General features: G+C 36.4%; 1 protein-coding gene across 1 annotated transcript in view; it reads left to right on the plus strand.

Moving 5' to 3' along the window:
* Positions 1 to 1,035: 1,035 nt before the first annotated feature.
* The window catches only part of tbce (tubulin folding cofactor E), a 29,081-nt gene continuing 7,270 nt past the window's right edge, over positions 1,036 to 22,846 (plus strand). Inside the window, exons 1-12 of the mRNA NM_001016012.2 lie at positions 1,036 to 1,152; positions 3,419 to 3,531; positions 5,117 to 5,201; positions 8,359 to 8,529; positions 11,080 to 11,168; positions 12,240 to 12,339; positions 13,312 to 13,414; positions 13,673 to 13,749; positions 14,662 to 14,757; positions 17,408 to 17,472; positions 19,421 to 19,485; positions 21,177 to 21,329. Of these exons, the coding sequence (NP_001016012.1) occupies positions 3,432 to 3,531; positions 5,117 to 5,201; positions 8,359 to 8,529; positions 11,080 to 11,168; positions 12,240 to 12,339; positions 13,312 to 13,414; positions 13,673 to 13,749; positions 14,662 to 14,757; positions 17,408 to 17,472; positions 19,421 to 19,485; positions 21,177 to 21,329 (1,104 nt within the window). The 5' untranslated portion in view covers positions 1,036 to 1,152; positions 3,419 to 3,431. The remainder of the gene's footprint in view (positions 1,153 to 3,418; positions 3,532 to 5,116; positions 5,202 to 8,358; positions 8,530 to 11,079; positions 11,169 to 12,239; positions 12,340 to 13,311; positions 13,415 to 13,672; positions 13,750 to 14,661; positions 14,758 to 17,407; positions 17,473 to 19,420; positions 19,486 to 21,176; positions 21,330 to 22,846) is intronic.

Consider the following 22,846-nt stretch of genomic DNA (forward strand, 5'->3'; position numbering starts at 1 on the left):
GAACAAATCACTGATGCCCTTTTGAGGACCCAGAACCACCAGTAACTGGTTTGTAATTACAGCACTTTCGACCAGGGTAAATTAATGGGCATATTTATTACACTGCAGACAAACAGTACCAGTCATGTTGCCAATAGCAACCAATCAGATCTTTGCTTTTGTTTTTTAACTTGTAGGTGACTGTTCAAATCTTATTGCTGATTGGTTGCTACAGGCAACATTACCAGCAATGTTTGTCTCCAATCTTAATAAACACCCCCTTCCTTATGTCTTCTACATTTGCCCTTGTTTCTAAATTGTGACGAATCTGGCAGTTGTTTGCACAAAAGACTGGGATCCCTAAAAACTCAAAATTACTTTTGGTCAATTTCACCCATTAACTTAAATTAGCCATTGTATTTATATAGTCAAAAACATAGCCCTTGTTTGCACAAAAGACACGATCGCCCTCAGAGCACAAAAAGCTATTAACCTGTCCCTATTTTGCACAAAACCTCTTTACTTTTTGGGCAAAGTGGGACAACAGGCTCTAATGGTTCAAATATTTCTGGCATACAAGAATTTCTTTTTTCCCATGGCAAAAATTGAAAATCTGAGGAGAGACAACAAATTTTGTACTTTGGGTCATATAACGAAAGAAGAGGCTCATGAGATGAACTATTGGTAGAAATTGGAAGCAGAAAAAAAAAAATGCCTTTTGATAAACTATTGGGAGCAGAAACTACAGCGGCAGCCCTTGGGCTATTGCCTGCACCCTCCAAGAGAAAAGTGTCACAAGTGTTAGCAGAGAAAACAATCAATTAATCAATTACTTGGTGTGGTCTTGGTAAAATAGTGGGAGAGGATACTGGAAGACAAACCACAAATTGACTACGTCCTTTTTCTCCATATAGAAGCTACTGTTATGTGTTGTGTAACGTCACGATCTCGCGAGATGATACGTGTGACGTCAGAGTTAGCTGTCGGACAGGAGTCAGGAAGCTAGTAGTTATCTGCACTGCGGGCTGTGTTGCAGGACTGTTGGGCGGTATGGGGCTGATGTAGTGTTTCTATGGAGATCTGGAATTGACCCTCAAAGCTGCCAGCAGACCTACCTGATTCAAACATCATTACAGAGTTTTTTTCAGAAACGTGTGCGCTTAGAATCTAGAGGTTGGTGCTATGATCTGCGCGTTATGATAAAGCGTTACTCACAATGGTTTTCCTATTGCGATATTTGCCATTAAAGAATAGAATGAACATGACGTAAAAAGTTGTTTTTAATAATACTTTACTAAAGATTTCCCCCAAACACTGGGCTGGCAGCAATCCGTACTACTTTAATTTCACTAGTTTGTTACACTGAGCAGGTATCGGTACCCATGCCAGTCACTTACCTCTGGGTGGTGGGCAGCCAGCAGCTGGTGCACTTGACTATAGTTTATCTTTCTCAAATAGAAAGGCCAAAAAGCCACAAGCACTGATTGTTTTGTGACACAGACAGGGCTCAGAGAGGATCTATGGTAATGATATGTAGCTTAAGCCAAAACCCATAGGTCTGACAGGTTCTTGCTGAAAATGCTACATCAGTCATTTTCAGGGTGGACATGTCTATGGTTGCCAATCAAGTTTCCAAGAAAAAGATTAAAAAAAAATTAAAATGACAGGCTGTCCTAACTCTATCTTTTTCCTGTCAATAAAAGCAGTAACCCAAATCCTGCCAGAGATTTCGTACCTTCTACACCAGGTAGAATATATATTATATTAAGCCTGCTAAATACAAGTAAAAAAACAAAACAATCTTGTTTATACAGGACATAAGGATGCTGTATGTCCCCCCCCCATGGTAAATAATTGCTCTGTTGCCCCACTTTCTGATATTTAGGGTTGAAAAAAGACCATCAAGTTCAGCCCTTTCAAGTAAACCCAGCACACGCAAACCTATACTGACCTGTCTATACACTCGCATACATAAACTATATATATTAACATCAGTACTAACTGTAGACTTTAGTATCACAATAGCCTTGGATACAATGCTTGTTCATACTTTGCAGTCCTCAATCTGCCCATCGCTAAACTTGTTCAGTTCTACCTCCATCATGGCATGAACATCATAGTAGTGACTGATCAACCAGTTGGGTATAAAAGTGACTGTGAGAACAATGACCTGCTCTATGTGCATAGAGCTCCAGTTCACTAGAAATGCTTGTAATGGCTTTCGTGTTAGATCTACTTGAACCTGCAAATTAAAAAAGATTTCTGATGGGCCTTTGCTGCAGTTAGTAGAAAGCATGGCTGCCAATACACTGATTTTCAAAGGACTGGAGAATGGGTCTTTCCCATGTGTCCTAAGGAGTCAGATGCTATATCTTCTAAATCAGTGCTGTCCAACTTCTGCGGTGCCGTGGGCCGGAATTTCTCTCGCATACATGGTGGAGGGCCGCTAATGGAAGCCAGTTTTGGCCACTCCCCCATTTTACACCACACCCACTTCAAACCAAACCCATTTTATCACAATGGTCGCTGCAGGGATATCAACCATCATTCATAGGTTAAAGAAATTATGTCATATTAAGACACACCCTTAAATCCATATGCCTCCTCCTCCCCTGTGGATAGCACAGCAACCCCCAGCATATAATTACACACCTTAGGGACCATTTAATGGCTATTTCCAACTGCTAACAAACTCCCAGAAAAAACCCCTGCCAGGTTCACCTCCCACAGGCAGCATAAGGCAGGCAGAGTATGGCACACACAGGCAGCACTCTGCCTGTCCTATGCTGCCTGTGTGTGCCATACTCTGCCTGTCCTATGCTGCCTGTGGGTGCCATACCCTCCCTGCCCTATGCTGCCTATGTGCCATACTCTGCCTACCCTATGCTGCCTATACACAGGCAGCATAGTCCAGGCAGTATAGTCTGAGGTGTGAAGAGGTGAACAATGTGGGTGATTACAGCCTGAGCCTGAGGTGTGAACACTGCAGGGGGTGAACAATGCAGAGATTAAAAGGTGTGAACAACACAGGGGATTACATTTTTAAACAATACAGAGGGATTACAGCCTGAATCTGAGGTGAGAACCCGACAGGGGGCCAGTTAATCTCAGTACTGATACCATTTAAAGCTAACACAAAGTTAAACCATCAAAGCAGCCAGACAGGTGGGGGGCCACACAGAGGGGTTCGAGGGCCCCCAGTTGGACAGCACTGTTCTAAATGATAGAAATAAAAATAATGAATGTATATAGCAAAATAACTGCTTTAATGGAATTCTAATAAAGTATCTACAATTTTACTCCCCCTTAAGTGTCCTTATTTGACAGAACAGACCCACATTGCTTCTTTTAAATTTACATGTGCTTATCTTTTATTATACTTTTCAGCTTGTTTTGTAATTCAGCACTCAGTTGTATTCTATTTATTATATTTTTCTAGTGCCTTAAACACAATGAATAATAATGTCCCAAGTGATGCCAATGGCAGACGCATCATATGTGATGGAGAATATGCAACAGTTCATTACACTGGAAATGTACCACCTACACCAGGTTGAATTGATTTCTTTTAAGAGTTTTGTCATTGTGGTGTTTGTTACATGGCAAAATATGGTTTTCATAAGAATCAATCAGGAGTTATTTTTTACTAGTCTGCTTTATTGTACATTTTGAAAATAAAGGTCTGATTTGTTATTATGGATTAGTGTATCATCTGAAGTTACTACAGCAAAATTTTTTTCATGCCTAGAATTAAGAAAGCATGTGCCAGGCTTATGGAGCTCCTCACTAAATATATTTAGTATACTATAACTAGATTTGTGAAAAGGTAGGACCAAAAAAGATTGAAATAATTTGTGACATTTTACTGAGCTAATAGTAGGTAACTAGCTAATTTTATTCCCTATATAATGTTTTTTTTATTGTCCACATTGAACTGGTACTGTTTTGTATTTGCCAGAATCTTTTTAGCAAAATTTTAATTCATAATGTTGCCTAACACTCGAAGGGGCTGATACTGCTAACAATAAATCCCTTTAGTGCTAGTTTGCTTACACTAAAGCACCAGTGGGCTCTTACATTTCAAACTGTGTTTCAGATGCATGCAAGCGCCAAACACAATGCAACTTTATGGGGCAGATTTATCAAAACACAAGTTTGAATCCGGAATGGGAAAAATTCGGATTGGATACAAGAATTTCTGAAGATCGCAAATATCACGAAAATGCTTATGAAAAAATTGTATTAGTCACAATAATATCGTATTGGCGATCCGAAAGTCGCAATTTTTTTGTACCATTTTTGAACGATTGTAAACAGTGTGAAAACCTTTCCGATTTTTTCGTGCAAGCGTAGGAAAAAGTCGGTGAAAATACGCTCAAAGCGTTCGAATGAAAGCGCCAAGCGTTCGTGCATTAGTAAATCTGCCCCGATGTGTTTCACCTGCGTTTGGCACATGCTTCTAAATGAGTCCGGCCCATAGGAAAGAACAGCTGTGGAGAAATCCACTGTAGGGTGAAATGCCTATGTTTAAGAGCCCTTAAGGTCAGTATTTCCTCATTTTTTTAGGTGGAAATTTGAATGTTTCTTAAAAATGTGGAAGTATCGACCAGTTCAAGACAAATAGGCAATTTGTCTTGGTCCATGATGATTTAAGCCTTATGATCTTATTTAAGCTTGAATTTAAAATGACAGATACCAGTGCTTACATCGGTGTATATATTTGATGTGTGTACAACGGTAGGTTGTACCCTTTTTATCAAAGCCAGTTATAATTCAAGTCTGACCCAGCATTCTTTTTGGTATTGAAAAACAGGTTTTTAAGTTTAATGAATAGTGTCACTATGAGCTAAGGAGGTAATTTTCTCCCGAGAGTCATGAAAGCATTTGCTGTGAGTTCAAGGTAGGCTTGAAATTTTGCTATTCAATTTCATTTACTGTCATGTTATCCATTACTTGTTCTTCCTTCTGTAAAAAGGAATAAAACATCTGTAAGAAATATGGTATATTACCCTTTAATATGTTTAGATATTTATTCCTTACTTGAAGGTATTGTTGCTGCCCAGTTGCCTTCTGAGAAAATAGGAAAATGTATGGTTTCTGCTGTAAATAATATTTTTCATTTTGGTGTGTTTTTTAGGGCTTTGGCTTGGAGTAGAATGGGATAATCCTTTGAGAGGGAAGCATAGTGGGACTCATGAGGGAACTAAATATTTTACATGCAGGTAAGCCACTAAACTGTTTGTAACATTTTATGAATTCAAAGATAGGAAAAAGCCACCTATTGTGTGTGTTTCACATAAACTAGGCAACAATCTGACACACACAATTTGTCACACACAAAAACATTTATTGGTTACAAACAATTAGCACTGTGATTCACATTGGTCTTTGGTATGGTATGCATTTTTGTTAAAATTTTAATTTTTTTTGTTTGTAACCAATACATGTTTCTGTGTGTGACAACTTGTGTGTGTCAGATTGTTGGCTAGTCAAATTGTTACAAAATATCAAATATAGATATATACAGGGCTAAGTGAAGAGAGTAGAGATTCTTCCCCATAGATATTGGGGGTCCGGGTGCTCATGCCCCAGACCTTCAGCATGAGGGAGCTATGTAGGAACAAAGAAAGAGAAAAAGGCAGTTCTGTGAGTGGAGTTGGTTTTGAGAGGATGGAATTTGGAGTGCTTTTCGTGATTGGATAATTGTTTGTAACATTTCACTGTCCGCAAAGTCAGGTGCTAATTTTTTGTGCACTCGGTCCTCTAATTTTAGGGAATGAAGGGAAATATGGGCTGGGGTGCAGGAGATAATAGATTTTAGCTAAAATGCAGTGCTGTTTTACTTACAATAAGTTGAATATTAGATCACTCGATAATCTCTGCAGATAATGTCTAAAGACTAGTTAAAGGAGAACTAAACCCTAAAAAATGAATATGGCAAAAAATGCCACATTTTATATACTGAACTTACTGCACCAGCCTAACATTTCAGCATCTCTATAGCAGCAGTAATCCAGGAGTAAGGGGCCTATTTATTATATCAAAACCACTGAAAAGAAAAACACATGCTCATAGAAGTCACAAAAATCTCACCCGTAGTATAGATGGGCCCAGGTGCTCATGCCCCAGACCTTCAGCTAGAGGGAGCCAACATGGATAAATCATAAACGTAGAAAAAGGCAGGCACTCCGGTATTGTAAGTGAGGAATAGCGCTTGTTCACGACAGGTTGAAGTAAAATCACAAAACTTTTATTAAGCTAACACATGGCTCTCTGTATCATGTGTTAACTTAATAAAAGTTTTGTGATTTTACTTCAACCTCTCGTGAACAAGCGCTATTCTTCACTTACAATACCGGAGTGCCTGCCTTTTTCTACGTTTATGATTTATCCATGTTGGCCTATTTATTATGCTGTGTGAATTGATATTCACCGAAAAACAATGTAAAAAGCTGTGTAAAATAAATGGAAAAGTTTGTCGTCCGCAGGCCAGGTGAAGCCTGCCAATGTGTCTGTGAGTTCTCTCAAATTATCAAGCAGAAATGAGGTTGGCCTGTAATATAATATAATGTTACAGGGCTGATTATTAAATTATGAAGCTAATTGCACTGGTTTCAGATCTGCCGTGTAGCGTGAATCTTAATATTACTGATTATTACTAATCAGCCTTATATTGTGACATTTATATTGTGTATATGCAATATATTGTGCATTAGTCCCTAAGCTCAGTAACTGACAGCAGCACAAAGCATTTGCAGTGAATCAGCAGATAAGAAGACGGGAGCTACTTGGGGCATCTATGAAGGCACAGATCTTCCCTGCTAAAGGGCTGTGGTTGCTTAGGGCTGGTACCGAAGCCCAAAAATAATGTACAACATTTCTAGCCTATTGCTTTAGTTCTCCTTTAAGGGACTCATACAGAATGAGTATTGTAGGCATGCATGCATGCAATTGCTTTTCTCCAAGCTGTTCTTTTATGTGTCCCTTGTCCTTTTAAAACATCTTTACAATCCACTTTCCTGATGTGTTGATTACTTATTAGCTTTAATGTATTTTCTATTTAGCCATGTGTTAAACATTTAGTTTGCTAGTTAACAAGCAGCGTATGGGTATTTATGTACCCTGTAATATATTAAAGTGTATAGGAAACCAGTGTAATCAATATATATGTTGCACATGCTGTGGTGAAAAGAATTTCCAGTATGAGCTCAAAGCTGCATAGAACTAGGGCAGTTTGCTTCATAGCTAATATGGTGTTGTAAAGGTATTTTTGGGGGCTTTGTTGCTCATGAAAGAGGTAATCTCCTCAGCTATTATGGTAGCCATATCTTAAAATTCTTGGTGCATGGCAGTTCTGAAGATATCTCTTTAGCACATAGGACCTGTTTAATTATGTTTAAATCAAGCTTATTTGAGTAAAACAGGTGCTTCTGTTTGATTGTGAAAAGTTGTGTTTAGTCCTTGATTTGATACAGTATGTATTGTTAAACTGATGTATAGGCAATAAAGGTCTATACAAGGGAAATCGGTACTGTATAATATTTAGGATCCTGAAGTTTTTGGGATGTATGTGCTATAGTACTACTTCCACGCTTTCTTGTTCTTCTTCCTACCACCTCTTTTTTATCCTTTTTTGCTTTGCTTGTTATCTTTTTAGAAAATGTGTGTGATGGTTGGCTTCTGTTTCTGCTGTATTTTTCCTCAAAGTGCAAAACAAAAACTTGTGTTGAGATAGAAAGTCCTTTTTAGTACAAATATTTAATTTGTTTTCTTGTTGTTTACTGCTGCAGATTCTGTTTTGCTATGGATTTTACATTTGCCTTAAAGTTTCCATCTGCTCTAATGTGAGGAAAGTGTGTATTGTGTAGAACCATTCCTTGAATATCAGCATAACAATTTCTGGATTCTATTCTGTTTTATTTGGATAGCATATTTCTATCTATTCCACTCACAAATAGATCTGCCAGCACTGAAATGGTTAAGGCTACTAACAAAATCTTAACAAAAGAACAGTTGTTTTGTATCTGACAAACTTTAATATGGCTCTCTGAGTCAGTGTTGCAGCTTTGATATTACAAAATACTAATTCCACCAAGTTTTTATATGATTATGACCAGTTGCTGCTGAATGACTATGACAGTGAGCCCTGTGCTTGTTTCTTATTGAGAATTGTAATGCCTCCTTCTCTAGTCAATAAGCAGTATGTTGTACATTACATCATTCTCCCTCTTCGTGAAATAAAATGGCTAGTCAAAGCTCAAAAGAAAAGCACTGACATTTATTATAGCCCTATCACCTCTGTTTGTCAGTTTAAAAATATGTTACGTATGAGATATCAAATCTCAGTTTGTGTGAAATGCTGCTTTAACAATTTTTCAGCCATCCTACAGGAGGATCTTTTATTCGGCTAAAGAAAGCTAATTTTGGAGTGGATTTCTTAACTGCACTTAGAAAACGATATGGATTAAAAACTGAACAGAATGAAGAATTGGTTATTGGAAAGAAGACAGTTGAACTTGTAGGTTTCGAATCTATTCAAGAGGAGCAAAGGCATGTATTATTTGTGTTTTATCTTGTTTAAAACAGGGCCAGTTTCTAAATAAATTATTCTTTACTAGAGTTGTATTTTACTGTGGTAATATCACCTGGTTGGAAGGTGCGATACACAGTCATGTTGTCTACAAGCTTTCTTTGTCTTAAAGAGATACTGACACCAGAAATGATTTTTTTTTTTTCATCTATCATAACATTGTCTTTTCACAAGCTTTTTCACAATTTTGCTTTAAATCTACTGCCTGATGCTTTTACATGACTTATCTGATCCCCCATGTTCCTCTATGACAGGGCTGCCATATTTGTGGAGCAGTAGTTCATTAGCATTAAAAGTTATAACTGACAGATTGAGAAGGAACAGTCAGGTTGGCAAAGCAGTCAGGTTAGGAGCTTCAGTTACTTGCAAATCAGAAATATCAGTAAAATATCATTAACATGACCTGTAGATAACTTTTGATGTACATTAATATTATGAAGAGTTGTTTTTTTTCATGTCAGTATCATGACACGGTGTTCTTATTTGTGGGAATTCATTAAGACACTATTCACTAAAGGCCGATAACGCTTATCACCTACTTTTTTGCGTTAAAAAGCATGCGATAAATAAGTACTGATTCATCAACGTTATTTCGCATGCGTTATCACTCATATCACATGTGTTAAAAAGCGATTTATCGCAATGCGTTATTTTTATTGCATTGCAGTAATTATCACATAGAAATAATACTAACACATGATTCACAAACACATATGAAGCGTTAAACGCATAAAATGTGGGGATAATTACTGTGAAACTTAACGCCTCCCAGGAGTAGGTGTTACTAAACAAAATTGCAGCTGGTGGTTGTCTGTGGTGACAAGATGGAGTTTGCAGTCGGATTTGTATGTGATCTTCCTAGAGTGATGCATGCTTGTGTTTTCAGGGAAATGGTAATTTTCAGAAAAGTAGTTTTCAGAAAGTAACTGCCACGTGCGTAATAGCATGCGCAAATATCAAGTGCGTCGAAAAATATTGCACGCGGCGGAAATTATCACACATGCGTTAAAATATTGCTTAAAATCACTCATCGCCAGAAAAATAATGCTAAGAAACATTGCTTCTTATTCAGACAAGTGTCCTTTTAGTGAATCGATCATTAACTTGCAAAAAATAAGAAGTGATAACATTTTTAACGCATGCTATAAATAGCACTTGTTTTATCGACCTTTAGTGAATTGGCCCCTATGACAGAACTGGATACATTTTATTCTGAAATACGAACTTTCACTCTATTTAAGCAGACACTATTTAACTTTTGGTTTTGTAGCTCTACAGTTTAGCGTATCCCCGATTTTTTTTAAAAGGTACTTCCTTAAAAAGAATACTGTCATGGGAAAACATGTTTTTGTTCCAAATGCATCAGTTAATGGAACTTTTCCAGCAGAATCTTGCATTTAAATTCAATTTTGCAAAAGTTCAAACAGATTTTTGTATATTTTATTTTGAAATTTTACTGTGGGGCTTTACTTGGGGCTGTTCATTTAAGACTGGCCAGAGGGCGCTGAAAGAAATTACTTAAAACTATGCATCAGACAAATGAATCAAAGCTATATCATCTTTGCAGAACCTGACCAAAAACCAAATAAAAACTAAAAAAGCATGAATGGGAAAAAGTCGCAAAAACAGCGACTTGTTTGACTTGTCACATCATAACCTGCAACTTTTTGCACAAAAGTCAGTGTCAAAACACCCAAAAAATACAAAGCAAAGAAAGGTATTCCAATTGTAAAAGGGACATCTGCCATAGACTTTTACATCATCTTGACAGGTTGCAATAAATAATAATAAATCTCAAAAAAGTTTTCTTGTGACAAATTCAGGTTTTCTGCAACAAAAAGCTTTACCTGAAAAAGTTGTGGTTTAGTAAATGCCCCCTTAAATGTTAGGTTATGCATTTGGAATTTAAACATTTGAGCCTAATTGTAATCCTTAATGGAAAAGGAAATAGGGCAATGAAGGTCAGATTCATGGGAGGAGAGTATGAAGTTCTGACATTAGATTAGTTACGGTATATAATAAGGTTGATGTCTTTTAGGTAAGTGAAAAATCTATCAATGTTAGTGAAAGGGAAAATACTCATTCAGTTCACTTTTTTAAAAAGTACATAAACACTGTGTGAACTGCCAAATAATTTTTTTTTGACGCAGAAATTTGTCATGATTCCATAGATTGATCGGAAACAATGATCATCTGCTTCTGACCCATAAGGACCATTTTCCCTCTTAGTCATTCAGCCCTTTTGCTCCATGCTGAAGTGACGGGGTAAGGGGAGGGATGGGGCTGAATGACATTTAACCCCATATGTGTATATATATATGTATAAACACATATTATAGATTTGATTATGGAATATGTCAGCACTATAAAATACAGGATTATAATTCCTTCATTTCTAATTTAGCAATTTATACCCACTGTTTATACCCACCAGTCTTTGTGTTTTATCCATAATATTGAGCAAAATGTAATTTAGTTTTAATTGTTTCACTTTTTTAAAAAATTTTTAGCAAGCTGAACAAATTAAGAGATGTTTCACTAAGGGAATATGCTGTCAGCAATGCAGGAGAGAAAGGACAAATTTGCCATTCATGTCCAAGTATCCTTTTTATAATAATGCATATATATTTAATTATTGTTCACAATTTGTGCAGCTTAATAGAACAGGTTAAATAATGAATAATATTAAAGATTGTTACAGTTTGACTAGGACAGCTCCCGTTTTGTTTTGTATTAGTGGTTTTTATGCTTAAAGGAAAAGGGAAAGCTAGTAAAGAGTTAATCTCAAAATGCAGGCATACCTTCAGTTGTCTCAATAGTGCCCTTAAGTCATCCCATATTTCTCCCGTTCCGAAGATCTGAAGCCAAACAAGAAGAAAAAACGTTGAGCTGGGTAGAGAAGATTCCCATAATGCCTCACTCCTGCAATGACCATGGGACCAGGACTGTAGGCGGCACATGCGCACCAGCAGGAGCGCTCCCCCCAATGTCCTGTTGCCATGGTGACCACCGCCCTTATAAACAGTCTAAGCAGCAGCAGAACAAGCACAGAACAAGACAAGACAGCTGGCAGATAGGTGCTGGTGGGGGGAGAGGCAAGTGGGGAGCGTGGGATGTTGACAAAAGGAGCGGACCGGAGCGGGTGGTGAATGACACGAGTTGGGGGTGCTGAGGAGTTAGATTCACATAAGTGGATAATAAGGATGCAGCTGCTGGGGGGAGACACAGAAGGACGCGGGGGGCCGCAGGGAGGATGTTGGGGGCGCATGCGCAGTAGAGACAGTGAGGGAAAGGGAGTGGGCATCCCTTGTTAAAGATGGCGGCTCCGTTCACTGAAACAAGCATGTAGAATGTAGCAGGTGTATCTCTATAAATCTTTCATTAGGCAAGCTAGAAATATAGCGTTTTTACACAGCAATAGTAGTACTATTTAATAGTGTGCTTAATAGATTTTGACTTTCCTTGTCCTTTAATAAATCATGAAAAAAAAAATTACGAATGTTGGAAAAAACCTCCCAAATGTTTACCTAAAGATGAGCTACCCATTTATTCAGTCGCTGTAGCAGTATATAGCCGATTTAAAAATTCTTTGTTTTAGCAAATATATATGTCATTTTACATATTTGTTTTTTTTTTTGCACCAGTTTTGTTACTTAACATAAATATGCAGATATCATAACAGCAGACTTATCAAAAAATCTATTTTCATCCTGGGAAAGTGTAGCAAATATTACTTTTCAGCTTGAAAAACTAATGTGTCTTGATCTCAGGTATGTATATGTAGGCATAGTACTTTGCTTACTGCTACTTTTATTCTATTTACTAAGGTTTTACGTGGGTCACTTTCCACTGACTGAAAATTGGAGCTTGGCCCTAGTCTTCAGTGCAAGGCTGAACAGTTTTGCGGAAAAAAAAAAATTGTCGAAATGCAGAATTTTGTTACAAATGCATGTCTCAAAGCTGCTGACTGCCATCTCTCTACCTAAACCCTTCTATGTTGTTGCTCCTTACTTTCTAACCCTTTATGTCTCAATAAAAAATACTCTCTCAACCTCTTGGAAAAAAAAGCTCAAATCTTATAAAATTATCTGGTCCAGTCTTAGACCTAGGCCAGTGCCCAAACCATTGTTATGGTTATGGTTATTACCCACTTTTTGATGTCTGTATTTGAAAAATATGGCTTTACTTTTCCTAGGATAACTCCCATTGACTTCTACATGAACACGCAAGCTTTTAGCTGGCTAATTTTTACATTTACATTTTTGATAAATCAAACCCTTAAGCTCTGCATATTTAGTTATTACGTTTGTCGTCTCTGTGTATTGTATAAATGTACAGATCTTAATATTCCTAATAGCGTTATATACATAAATTTAGATATATGATCACTTCTGTGATGTTATGTCTGGGTGCACTATAATTACCAGTAATCAACTAACTTCTCTTCATTTTTTTACTTTTTCTTTAAAAATAAATATTTAAAAATATAAATTATAGAAATATATTTATAATTATGACTTATACTCTGCCTCAGCTGTTATATTGTTTTTCACATAAATAATTACAGGAGCTATTATCCCATAGTTGTAATACACTTTATATTAAGTAATACATAGGGGCAGATTTATGATTTCTTTAACCTTTTGGTTCGAGCAGTCATAAATCTGTCCCATAGTGTTTGCAATTGAACAATTTATGTTTGTTTTAAATGTAAGCTGTTAACGCCTTTTTCCTTAATGCAGTGAAAACAAACTGTACCTTCCATCAAATCCTTCTTCACTGGCTGGCGCATTTTGTAGTCTGAAGGTCCTTTCTCTTAACCGAATGGGACTGAAATGGAATGAGGTATGTTTGCAAGTTATTTTTAACTCTAGTTACTATGGATAAATCCATGATCAAAGTGCAATTTTGAGTGTAATCTCCATGTTTTTTTACCACAATACATCTTTAAACTATCAAACCTATTATTAGGTTTATTTTCAGAAGTCCAGTTACAAAACACAGAGCAGAGCTCTTTTCTTACTTACTTTTTCTTAGTTTATTTCTCTGTTTTAGGATTCTGATAGTTGATAGTGGGAGAAAAATGTTATGCTTTTGTTTAAGATCTTGCAGTGTGCATCCATGTGGCCAGCCCTCGAAGAACTGCGTTTGGTTTCAAATGACATCAGTGTGTTAGAACGGTAAGTCTTTAGAAGTCATTGTTGCTGACTGTCTTCAGTGAAGTATATACATATCCCATATGGCTTGTGAGTTGGGTGCCAAATACCCCAGTCCTGCATTAACAAAGGAGAATATTATAGTCCTTTATCTTACGCAGGCAGAGACAATGTAGAATAAGCAGTAATTCACCAAAATCTTGTAGCGGTCCAAGTGCCAAAGCTGGGAGACAAAATTCTTTATTCCATAATAAACATTAAAAAATCATCTGGCACATTTTGTTGACAAGGAACATAATCATAGGCTGCTGTAGCAACAAAAAAATCAGTACTCACAATTTTTAACAAAAATTATCTGAATATTTCATTATTTTTACATAAAGTTGAGTTTTTTTTCTAATAAATAAAATAGATACACTGATTTAATGGACAATTTTTAAAATGTTACCTAGTTTATGTTTAAAGGAACCGTTTGTGTAGGGGAATCTGTGCAAATAATTTACACCAACAGAAATTTTAAAAGTGGCTTACATGAACACGTGAAAAGGTGTACTACTTCTGTACTCTGAGATAGATCATCAAGTAGCAGCCTAGGGACAGAGCAAAGCAGTGTGAAGTTTGTATTTTGCTCACTATCTGCATTAAAATAAACAACCCCTTATGTCTTATATTAATAATCCATGAGGTTTCTGGTGAGGCTGTGTGGGTAAGGACTAGAGAACTTAAAGTACGAGGAGCCAAAGGTTCTACATGCTGCAAATTAAGGACCCACAGCATGATTTTAGTGGAAAGATCACAATCTTATGACTCTTGCATCCACTAATATGCCTGGTATATACTTTTACACATTGCGTAATATAAAATTATATCATGAAATCAGCAGCATTTTAACACAATCATGTCTTCACCTAACCCCAGTTTTTCTTCCTTTTGTAGACCAGTTGACAATCTCCAGAACCTGACTATATTGGACATATCTAACAATAGAATAGTTGATGGGAATCAGCTTCATGCAATAGCATGTTTACCAAGGTTTGTGTTTTTCTGCATGTAATTACCAACAGCATTTATACAAAATTGAATCAATAACAACCTTTTTAATATTATGCTGCTGTCAAGGGCAGATCAGCATCCAGGTTTCTAGGCTTCCTCTACTACTACTCTACTCTTGTTGTAAATAGCCAGTTGCTTGCATTGTTCTGGTGATTATGTGATTCAGAAGTTTTAGCAGGGGGAGTTACGCACTGACTTCCATTTAGTGGTATGTTCTGATGTCTCTCCTCTAGTGCAGGTGACAAAACATACCATCTGCCATCATCCATAGAGGCTTATGTCATTACAAGATGTCAGAGATGTTCTGAGAGTCTGAGATCAGCAAAAGGGAACAAAACAAGGGGAAAGCAATCATACATTCACCTCTTAATATTTACATATTCGAAGGAAATATAAACAAGAGTGTAAAGTATAGTAAGGGGGGGTTTGGCACTGTTGATACATACTGATATAAATATATATGAAATTCACAAATAACCATACAATGGATATTTGTTTCCTGCCCTGACATACAATACCTGCCTATCTTGCTTGCATTTAATCCATGAAAGGCAAAACACTAAAGCTTCTAAAATAATCTCTTGTCCTAGTTTCGAAGGAAAGAATCACCTTTTGGGCTGTACTATGGCAGAACCATGTAGCAAGCAGTGTTGAAACAAAAATGGGAGTCAAGTGAGAAAAGCTGAACTTCAAAGTTCGAGTATGTTTTATTTAATAATTTTGCCCCATTTTTTTACCTTATATTTAAAGGAGAATGCAAGTCAAAATTTAAAAAGCATACTGCCCAATAGTTCTCCTATTGTTTAGTAAAAACGCCACACTTTTGGCTCACCTAATCAAATATTTACTCAGTCACACTTACTTCACATTTCATAGAATAGGCAGCCATCTCTAAAAATGTATTTTCCCTTCCTTTCCCAACTTGCTTCATACTGCACATGTGTTTCATTCCCTCCCCTCTGCCAGATCAGCTTCTGATTGGCTGGTGGGCATGTGTAGCTCAGAACAGGAGACAGGATCAAGTTACACACATGCTCAGAGAATAGGAAGGCTGCCGCTGGCACCTACAGGAAGGGGAGAGAGATTTCAGTGATGTCACTGTAGTCTTCACACTGCTGTAGGCTGCCAGCACCATATCTCAGAGAAGCAAGCAGGGATCTGGGAATTTAGATATGCAGTAAGTACTTAAAAAGAATGCCTTTAGACTTACTTTTAATTTATATTAACCTTTCATTGTCCTTTAAGAAAATGGACCCAAAAATAAAAATGTAAACTCTTGCTCCAGTTTTATTGGCATTTCACCTTTTTTGTAATAATAGCTTAGTAAATTTATCTGTAAACAATGTAATACTAGTAACCTGTAATTTTTTTGTATAACTTAAAATAATCTTTTTATCTTATGGTATGGTACAATCTCTTTAATCTTGTTTTAGCAAACAGTAGTTATAGATCGGCATACCCTGCTCATCAAAGTTAAGGGTTACCCCTGTAAAATATAAAGATTTAATGATCTTGAATTCAGGTCTTGGTACCAATACCTTAATGCTGTTCATCTCTGTGGGCAGTATTGTCACGTATTTAAGCTATATCTTGTGCACCCTGGCCCACTGAAATGGTAATTTCTTTTTAATCATTTGGACATATTTCTGAATATTTTTGAACAGTTTTATGGTCTGAACAAAAATTCAAATTTATGTCATCTGCTAACTTAAAAATGTAAATACATGGCATTACAAAAGTATACACAGCAACCACTGAAGTAAGTTAAAAACAGAAATGAAACCAGTAAAGAATGGAGAACAACTGGAATAAGGACCTCTAGCAGGAGTGCTTTCACTCCTGTCATGTAAAGAGGAAAAACTGCATGGAAATGTATTGTTATAACCCTCTACACAATTTCCTGCAAGAAGCTCATTAGGCCTTATATTAATGCAATTCTCACAATGAATGAGAGCTGGGTTAGATAGGTCTATTTACCATGCTCTTTGAGCTCTGCTTGCCTCAAAGAGCATGGTAAATAGACCTATCTAACCCAGCTCTCATTCATTGTGAGAATTGCATTAATATAAGGCCTAATGAGCTTCTTGCAGGAAATTTTGTAGAGGGTTATAACAATACATTACGTTACGACTTGCGCGAATTGTCGCAACTTTTTTGTATTGAGCGCTAGTAAACGGCAGGCAAACCTTTACGATTTTTTCGCAACGGCTACAAAAAAGTCGCGACAATGCGCGCAAGTCGTAACGGCTACGAAAAAGTCGCGACAATTTACGAAAAAGTTGTGGCGGTGACGAAAAAAATCACAAAATACCGATCATTACGAAAAAAACGCATTCGGACGCTTTCGATCCGTTTGTGGATTAGTAAATCGGCCCCTTTGTGTTTGTTGGCGGATATTGGCTGAATGTGCCTGCACCCAGGCGAATTCAATGCTTCTGGGTGCAGGCACAATTAGAAGATTTTTCAAGTTTACGGGTGGATTGTCAGCCTGTGCCTATAAAAAAAAAAAAAAAGATTCTTGCAGCAGTACACTATATTGGTATATGCTTTAAATTAACCCTCGGTTTATAGTTTTTTTTTTTTTTTTTCTTTCAAACAAATTAACATATATTTACCTTGTTCATTACAGGCTGAAACAAATAATTGTCACAAACAATAGGATTTCTTCACTTAGCTTTCCTGATGTTGATTTTGGTAAGATTTTTTTTTTATATAGCTTTAGCATTATAGCTGAGCTTACACATTACTAAGGGAGGGGGGAAAGAGTTCTTTAGCATTCTTGAGGGAGGGGGAGCAGGGGAGGGGAGAGAGGAGAGAACTGTGCTGACTCTGGCCCCAGGAATGAAGGATTTTTCTAGGGAATGCCTTTTCCATCCATGGTAGCTTTAAATACAGTCTAAAAGCAGAAGGGACTGTTTTTTGCTGTATAAATATGAGTGTACAACATTTTGACCACAGTTGTAAAGGCTACTTTCTAGACCACCCACTTTTTTAAGCAATATTGTGGATGTGCCATGTAGAAACTGCACAAGCCATACATAATGCTAGATATGCTGTAGGAAGCCTTTAAATACAAGGTCCAAGTATGTTGCTGAACAGATAAACTGCTGTAGCTTATAAAACAGTGCATATGGCATTTACATACATGTGTTGCAGAGGATTTACACATGATACACATGGTATAGACATATTTCAGACTGTACTCAGTGGTTCATAGATAGATTTCACTTAGCTATGGAGGCTGACTGTACTTCCATATTCCATAGTGGAAAGTGGGCAGTGCAGATATATGGTACAATAGACAAAATGGTGTTATAGCATCAAAAGGACATACAATTACAGTTCATACAGTTACAAAATAAGAAGGGATAAAAACAACACAGAAATCCCCATACTTTGGGGGGGGGGGGGGAAGAAGCACAGGGTTAATTAATTTATGACCTCTGTCCTATTACCCTGGCTTAGTGATGTGAGTGTTATATTGTAATTCCTCATAACTGTGTGTTTCTTTTGATATCAAATATGATATGTATCACATGAGCACATACCAAGCAATGCACTCCTGCTAAATGCAATGTGGGAAGCCTGTATAATAGACTTTAATCAAGGCCCATCTGTGGGATAGTCATTTATATTGTTCATACTAGGGGGGAGATTTACTAATCCACGAACGGTCCGAAGGCGGTTTTTTCATAATGATCGGTATTTTTGCGACTTTTTCATCGCCGTCGCGACTTTTTCGTATGTTCCGCGACTTTTTCGTCAACATAGTCACGAAAAATACGATAAAGTCGCGGTTGCAATGAAAAAGTCACGACAAATACGAAAAAATCGTGACGGCGACGAAAAAGTCGCAAAATTTTCGTTTCCAATGCGATTTTTTCCCTTTCAGGATTCGGATTAGTAAATCTCCCCCTATGAGTTCAAAACATACCACAGTGCAAAAGAATCCTCTAGTAGCCAAAGAGGAAAATAACCATTAAATATAAATCTGCACCAATACTAAAGTTAAAAAAACATGATTTCATATATAAAGCCTAACGCCTTTCATGCTTACCCAGCACTTAATATGAAAAGAATGTATAGACACCAATGAAAATATTTTTTTTTTTGTACATCAAGAATATGATGATTGAGTAGAACTGTACAGAATACAGGTAGGCCATATTTTCATATTTCTTAAGATATACATGAACTTCTTTATTAGCATCCAGGTGTGAGATCTCTGTTTAACTCTTATCTGGGTTTCAGACAAAAGGGATCAGCCAAAAGGATGCATAAATTAAAACCTTTGCTCAAGCACAGTTGACCAGCAATATTGTGAAGCCTTTAAAGAAAACTGTTCAGTGAAACTAAACTGGCTGAAAGATACGCTGTGCAAAATAAAAAAATGTTTTCAATTTAGTCAGTTAGCCAAAAATGTAATCTAGAAAGGCTGAAGTCTAAAGTAACAGCTAGAACACACACTCTTCCTTTCCATCTCTCTAACATGTTAGTCAGTCAGAAACTTAAAGGGGGGGCCACATGTTTTAAGGTTTTGTGTTCCAAACTTATAAATATTGGAGTTTGTTTTTTTACATGAACAAAAAAGTTGAATATCTAAATCTTTATGTTGCCCTTAATATCTCTTTTATTTCATTAGGACACAAAACTACAATGTTTCTCTCTCTAACTAGTTTGGCAGTTGATGGCAATAATATATCAGAGGTAAGAAAGCACCTAACTATTGGCTTTTTTGTCAAAATAATCAAGTCAGTCTCACAGAGCAGTAGATATTTGGCTTCCGGGGATCAGTGACCATGTTTTAAAGCTGGAAAGATGTAGTTCAAAAACTATAAAAATTGCTAGGAATATGACATAGTGGGGGTAATTTATAAACACTGGGCAAATTTGGTTCTGGGCAGTAACCCATGGCAACCAATAAGATGATTGCTTTCAGAAACTGTTTCAACCTGCAGCTTGCTGAAAAAAGATAATTACTGATTGGTTGCTATAGGTTACTGCTCAGGTGCAAATTTGCCCAGTGTTTATAAATGAGCTTCACTATTACATATGAAAAGTTAATTTAACGTTAAATACCCCTTTAATAAAAATCATACGTGCGTAACACCTAGTTTATTTTGGTCATGTTAAACACAGGTGTATGTTGCCCCTTTTAGAGTATTTAATATATTGTTATGCAGCATGCTAAGTAGATAGTAGATACTGTCATCTTAACACACTTTTATTATACAGTGTAGTACATTTTATAGCTTATAAATTGGTGTATGTTAAAGCCAGTAATTGATTTGAGAATTAACATGATTATTAGCATGATTGTAACATGATTATAGTACAGTGACAGATACAAATGCCTAGCAGGGCAATCAGAACACAGGTCCTTAGCAGTTTTCAAATACAGGTATGGGATCCCTTATCCGGAAACACGATATTCCAAATTATGTAAAGGCTATCTCCCATAGACTTCATTATAAGCACATAATTCTAATTTTTAAAAATGATTTCCTTTTTCTCTGTAATAATAAAACAGTACCTTGTACTTAATCCCAACTAAGATATAATTAATCCTTAGTGGAGGCAAAACAATCCTATTGGGTTTATTCAATATTTAAATGATTTTTAGCAAAAAAAAAAAAAAAAGCGTGCAAAAAAGTTTTATTAAAAAAAGATACATTTAGTATAATTTAAATAATCTAGAAAAACCTTGAGGAATAGTCAGGAATCCATTGTTACATTAGTTTAGAGGCTATGGGGCAGATTTTTCAAAATGTAAGTTTAGATCTTAATACATAAAAACTCACCCACATTCTGTTCATTCCTATAGGACTTTTAAATGCCTATTTATCAAATGGTGAGTTTTAACTTTCACCCATTAATAATATGCTTCTAAAAATCCCATAGGAATGAATAGAATGTGGGTGAGTTTTTATGTATTAAGCTCTAAACTCACATTTTGATAAATCTGCCCCTTAGTGTTGCAATACAGTACGTTTTCTTTGCCAGTGTTGTGGGGAAAAAGGCCAATCTATCCACTGACCATCCTGTATGAGAAGTGATTGGAATGAATACGATCTGTTTTTCACTGTGCAAACTTAGCTCCCAAAAAACTCTGTAATTTAATAAAATCCGTCACTTTCCAAAAAGAACCCAGCTCTCACCAAATATTATATGACATACTAATGATTGCTTCAAGTGAAGGGTTTGGGAATGGGCACCCGAGCCACATATAAGTTCTGGGTCACATATTGCTCTCCATTGGTGGTGCAGTTCCCTGAGGTTTTCCCCATCAGTTTATCTGTCACATACACTGGCTGTCTCCCTGTGATTGATGAATGCTGATGAATTATATGTTTATTAATACAATTTTTTGTGTAATGCCTGTTCTTATTTTTTATAAGTGGTGTGTAATAAATGAGATGAATAAATTACTGCATCTTGAGTCTCTGAACTGCCACAGCAACCCATTAATGGATCTTGAAAAGAATCCTGAAACTGTCCGGCAACTTATCATTGCAAAGATAGAAAATTTAAAGTTTTTAAACAAGACTGAGGTATGTAACCAAATATAGCTACTATTTTTAAAGGTATCAAGCCACCAACCAAATTAAACTTAAAAGTGAAGCTCAACAACGAATTGTTGATGATACAGACGCTCTATGAGGCTTGATACAGACAATGCATGTATATTTACGCAACATTTTCTGTGCAGTGATTGTATAATATATTATTATTATTATTATTATCATTATTATTATCATCATCATTATTATTATCATTATTATTATCATCATTATTATTATGTTATTTGGCAAAAGGTATCTGGACACTCCTCATAGCAGATTTGGCTTTTTAAAGGAAAAACTATACCCCCAACTGTAGGTCTCTATAAAAATAAATTGCATAACAAACTCATATGTAAAATCCTGCTTCATCTAAATAAATCATTTTCATCCCATTGAGATGCTGTGGGGTGACTTAAAACGGGCTGTACATGCAAGAAGACCCTCAAACTTCTCATAGCTGAAAGAATTCTGCATTGAGGAGTGGGGCAAACCTTCCTCAGACTGATGTTAGAGACTGGTAGATGGCTAAAAAAAGTGTCTCACTGCATTAAATCCAGAGATAAATAAAAACAAGATTAAATATTGATATGTGAATTTCACATTTCATTTGCACTCAGTGACATGTTTTTTGAGCATTTTCTGCTCCCTCTGACTTTAGGGATATTTCCTGGGCGGGTCTTTAGTTAACACGGGAAAACTATACTTTTTTTTTTTTCTTTAACAGAACCTAAATCTGTCTGTGAGTTTTTGTGCATGTCCGGTTAGGAAACAAGATTTAGAGCTCTAAATATACTGATTTCAAAAGCCTCATGTCTCTCAAACATGCCAATATCAGATATGCATAGTTTTCTGAAGATTTCTGACTTCTATAGTTCAAAAACTCCCAGCAGTAAATTAGTGAATTTTTAAAGCAGTTACAGCAGAATAAAGCACACTTTAGATTCTAAAGCCAAAAAATCCTTGAACAGCAGGTTTATACCCATGAAACCATATATTTTGGAAAAGTACACATTCTGCAGAATCCAAAATAGGTAGCCATGTCTTTCTACTCCTAATTACCACACATCAAAGCTTTTCTGAATTTAGCAGTTTCTATAAAAATGTATGAAAATTCTGAAAAATCACCTCAAAACTTTCAATTTGCAAGTTTGTATCTCCCACATAGCATTATTTACCAAGAAAAAACACCCTTAATGTGAATGCCAAGAGTCCACTGAATGGGTTTGGTGGCCATTGTGCATAGATTACCAAAGTATCTGGCATATAGAGACCCCAAAAACAAGATTAGATATTGATATGTGAATTTCACATTTCATTTGCACTCAGTGACATGTTTTTTGAGCATTTTCTGCTCCCTCTCACTTTAGGGATATTTCCTGGGCGGGTCTTTAGTTAACACGGGAAAACTATACGTTTTGTTTTTTTTTAACAGAACCTAAATCTGTCTGTGAGTTTTTGTGCATGTCCGGTTCTGAAACAAGGTTTAGAGCTCTAAATATACTGAT

The sequence above is a fragment of the Xenopus tropicalis genome, chromosome 5 (assembly GCF_000004195.4).
Source record: "Xenopus tropicalis strain Nigerian chromosome 5, UCB_Xtro_10.0, whole genome shotgun sequence".
Taxonomy (NCBI): Eukaryota; Metazoa; Chordata; class Amphibia; order Anura; family Pipidae; genus Xenopus; species Xenopus tropicalis.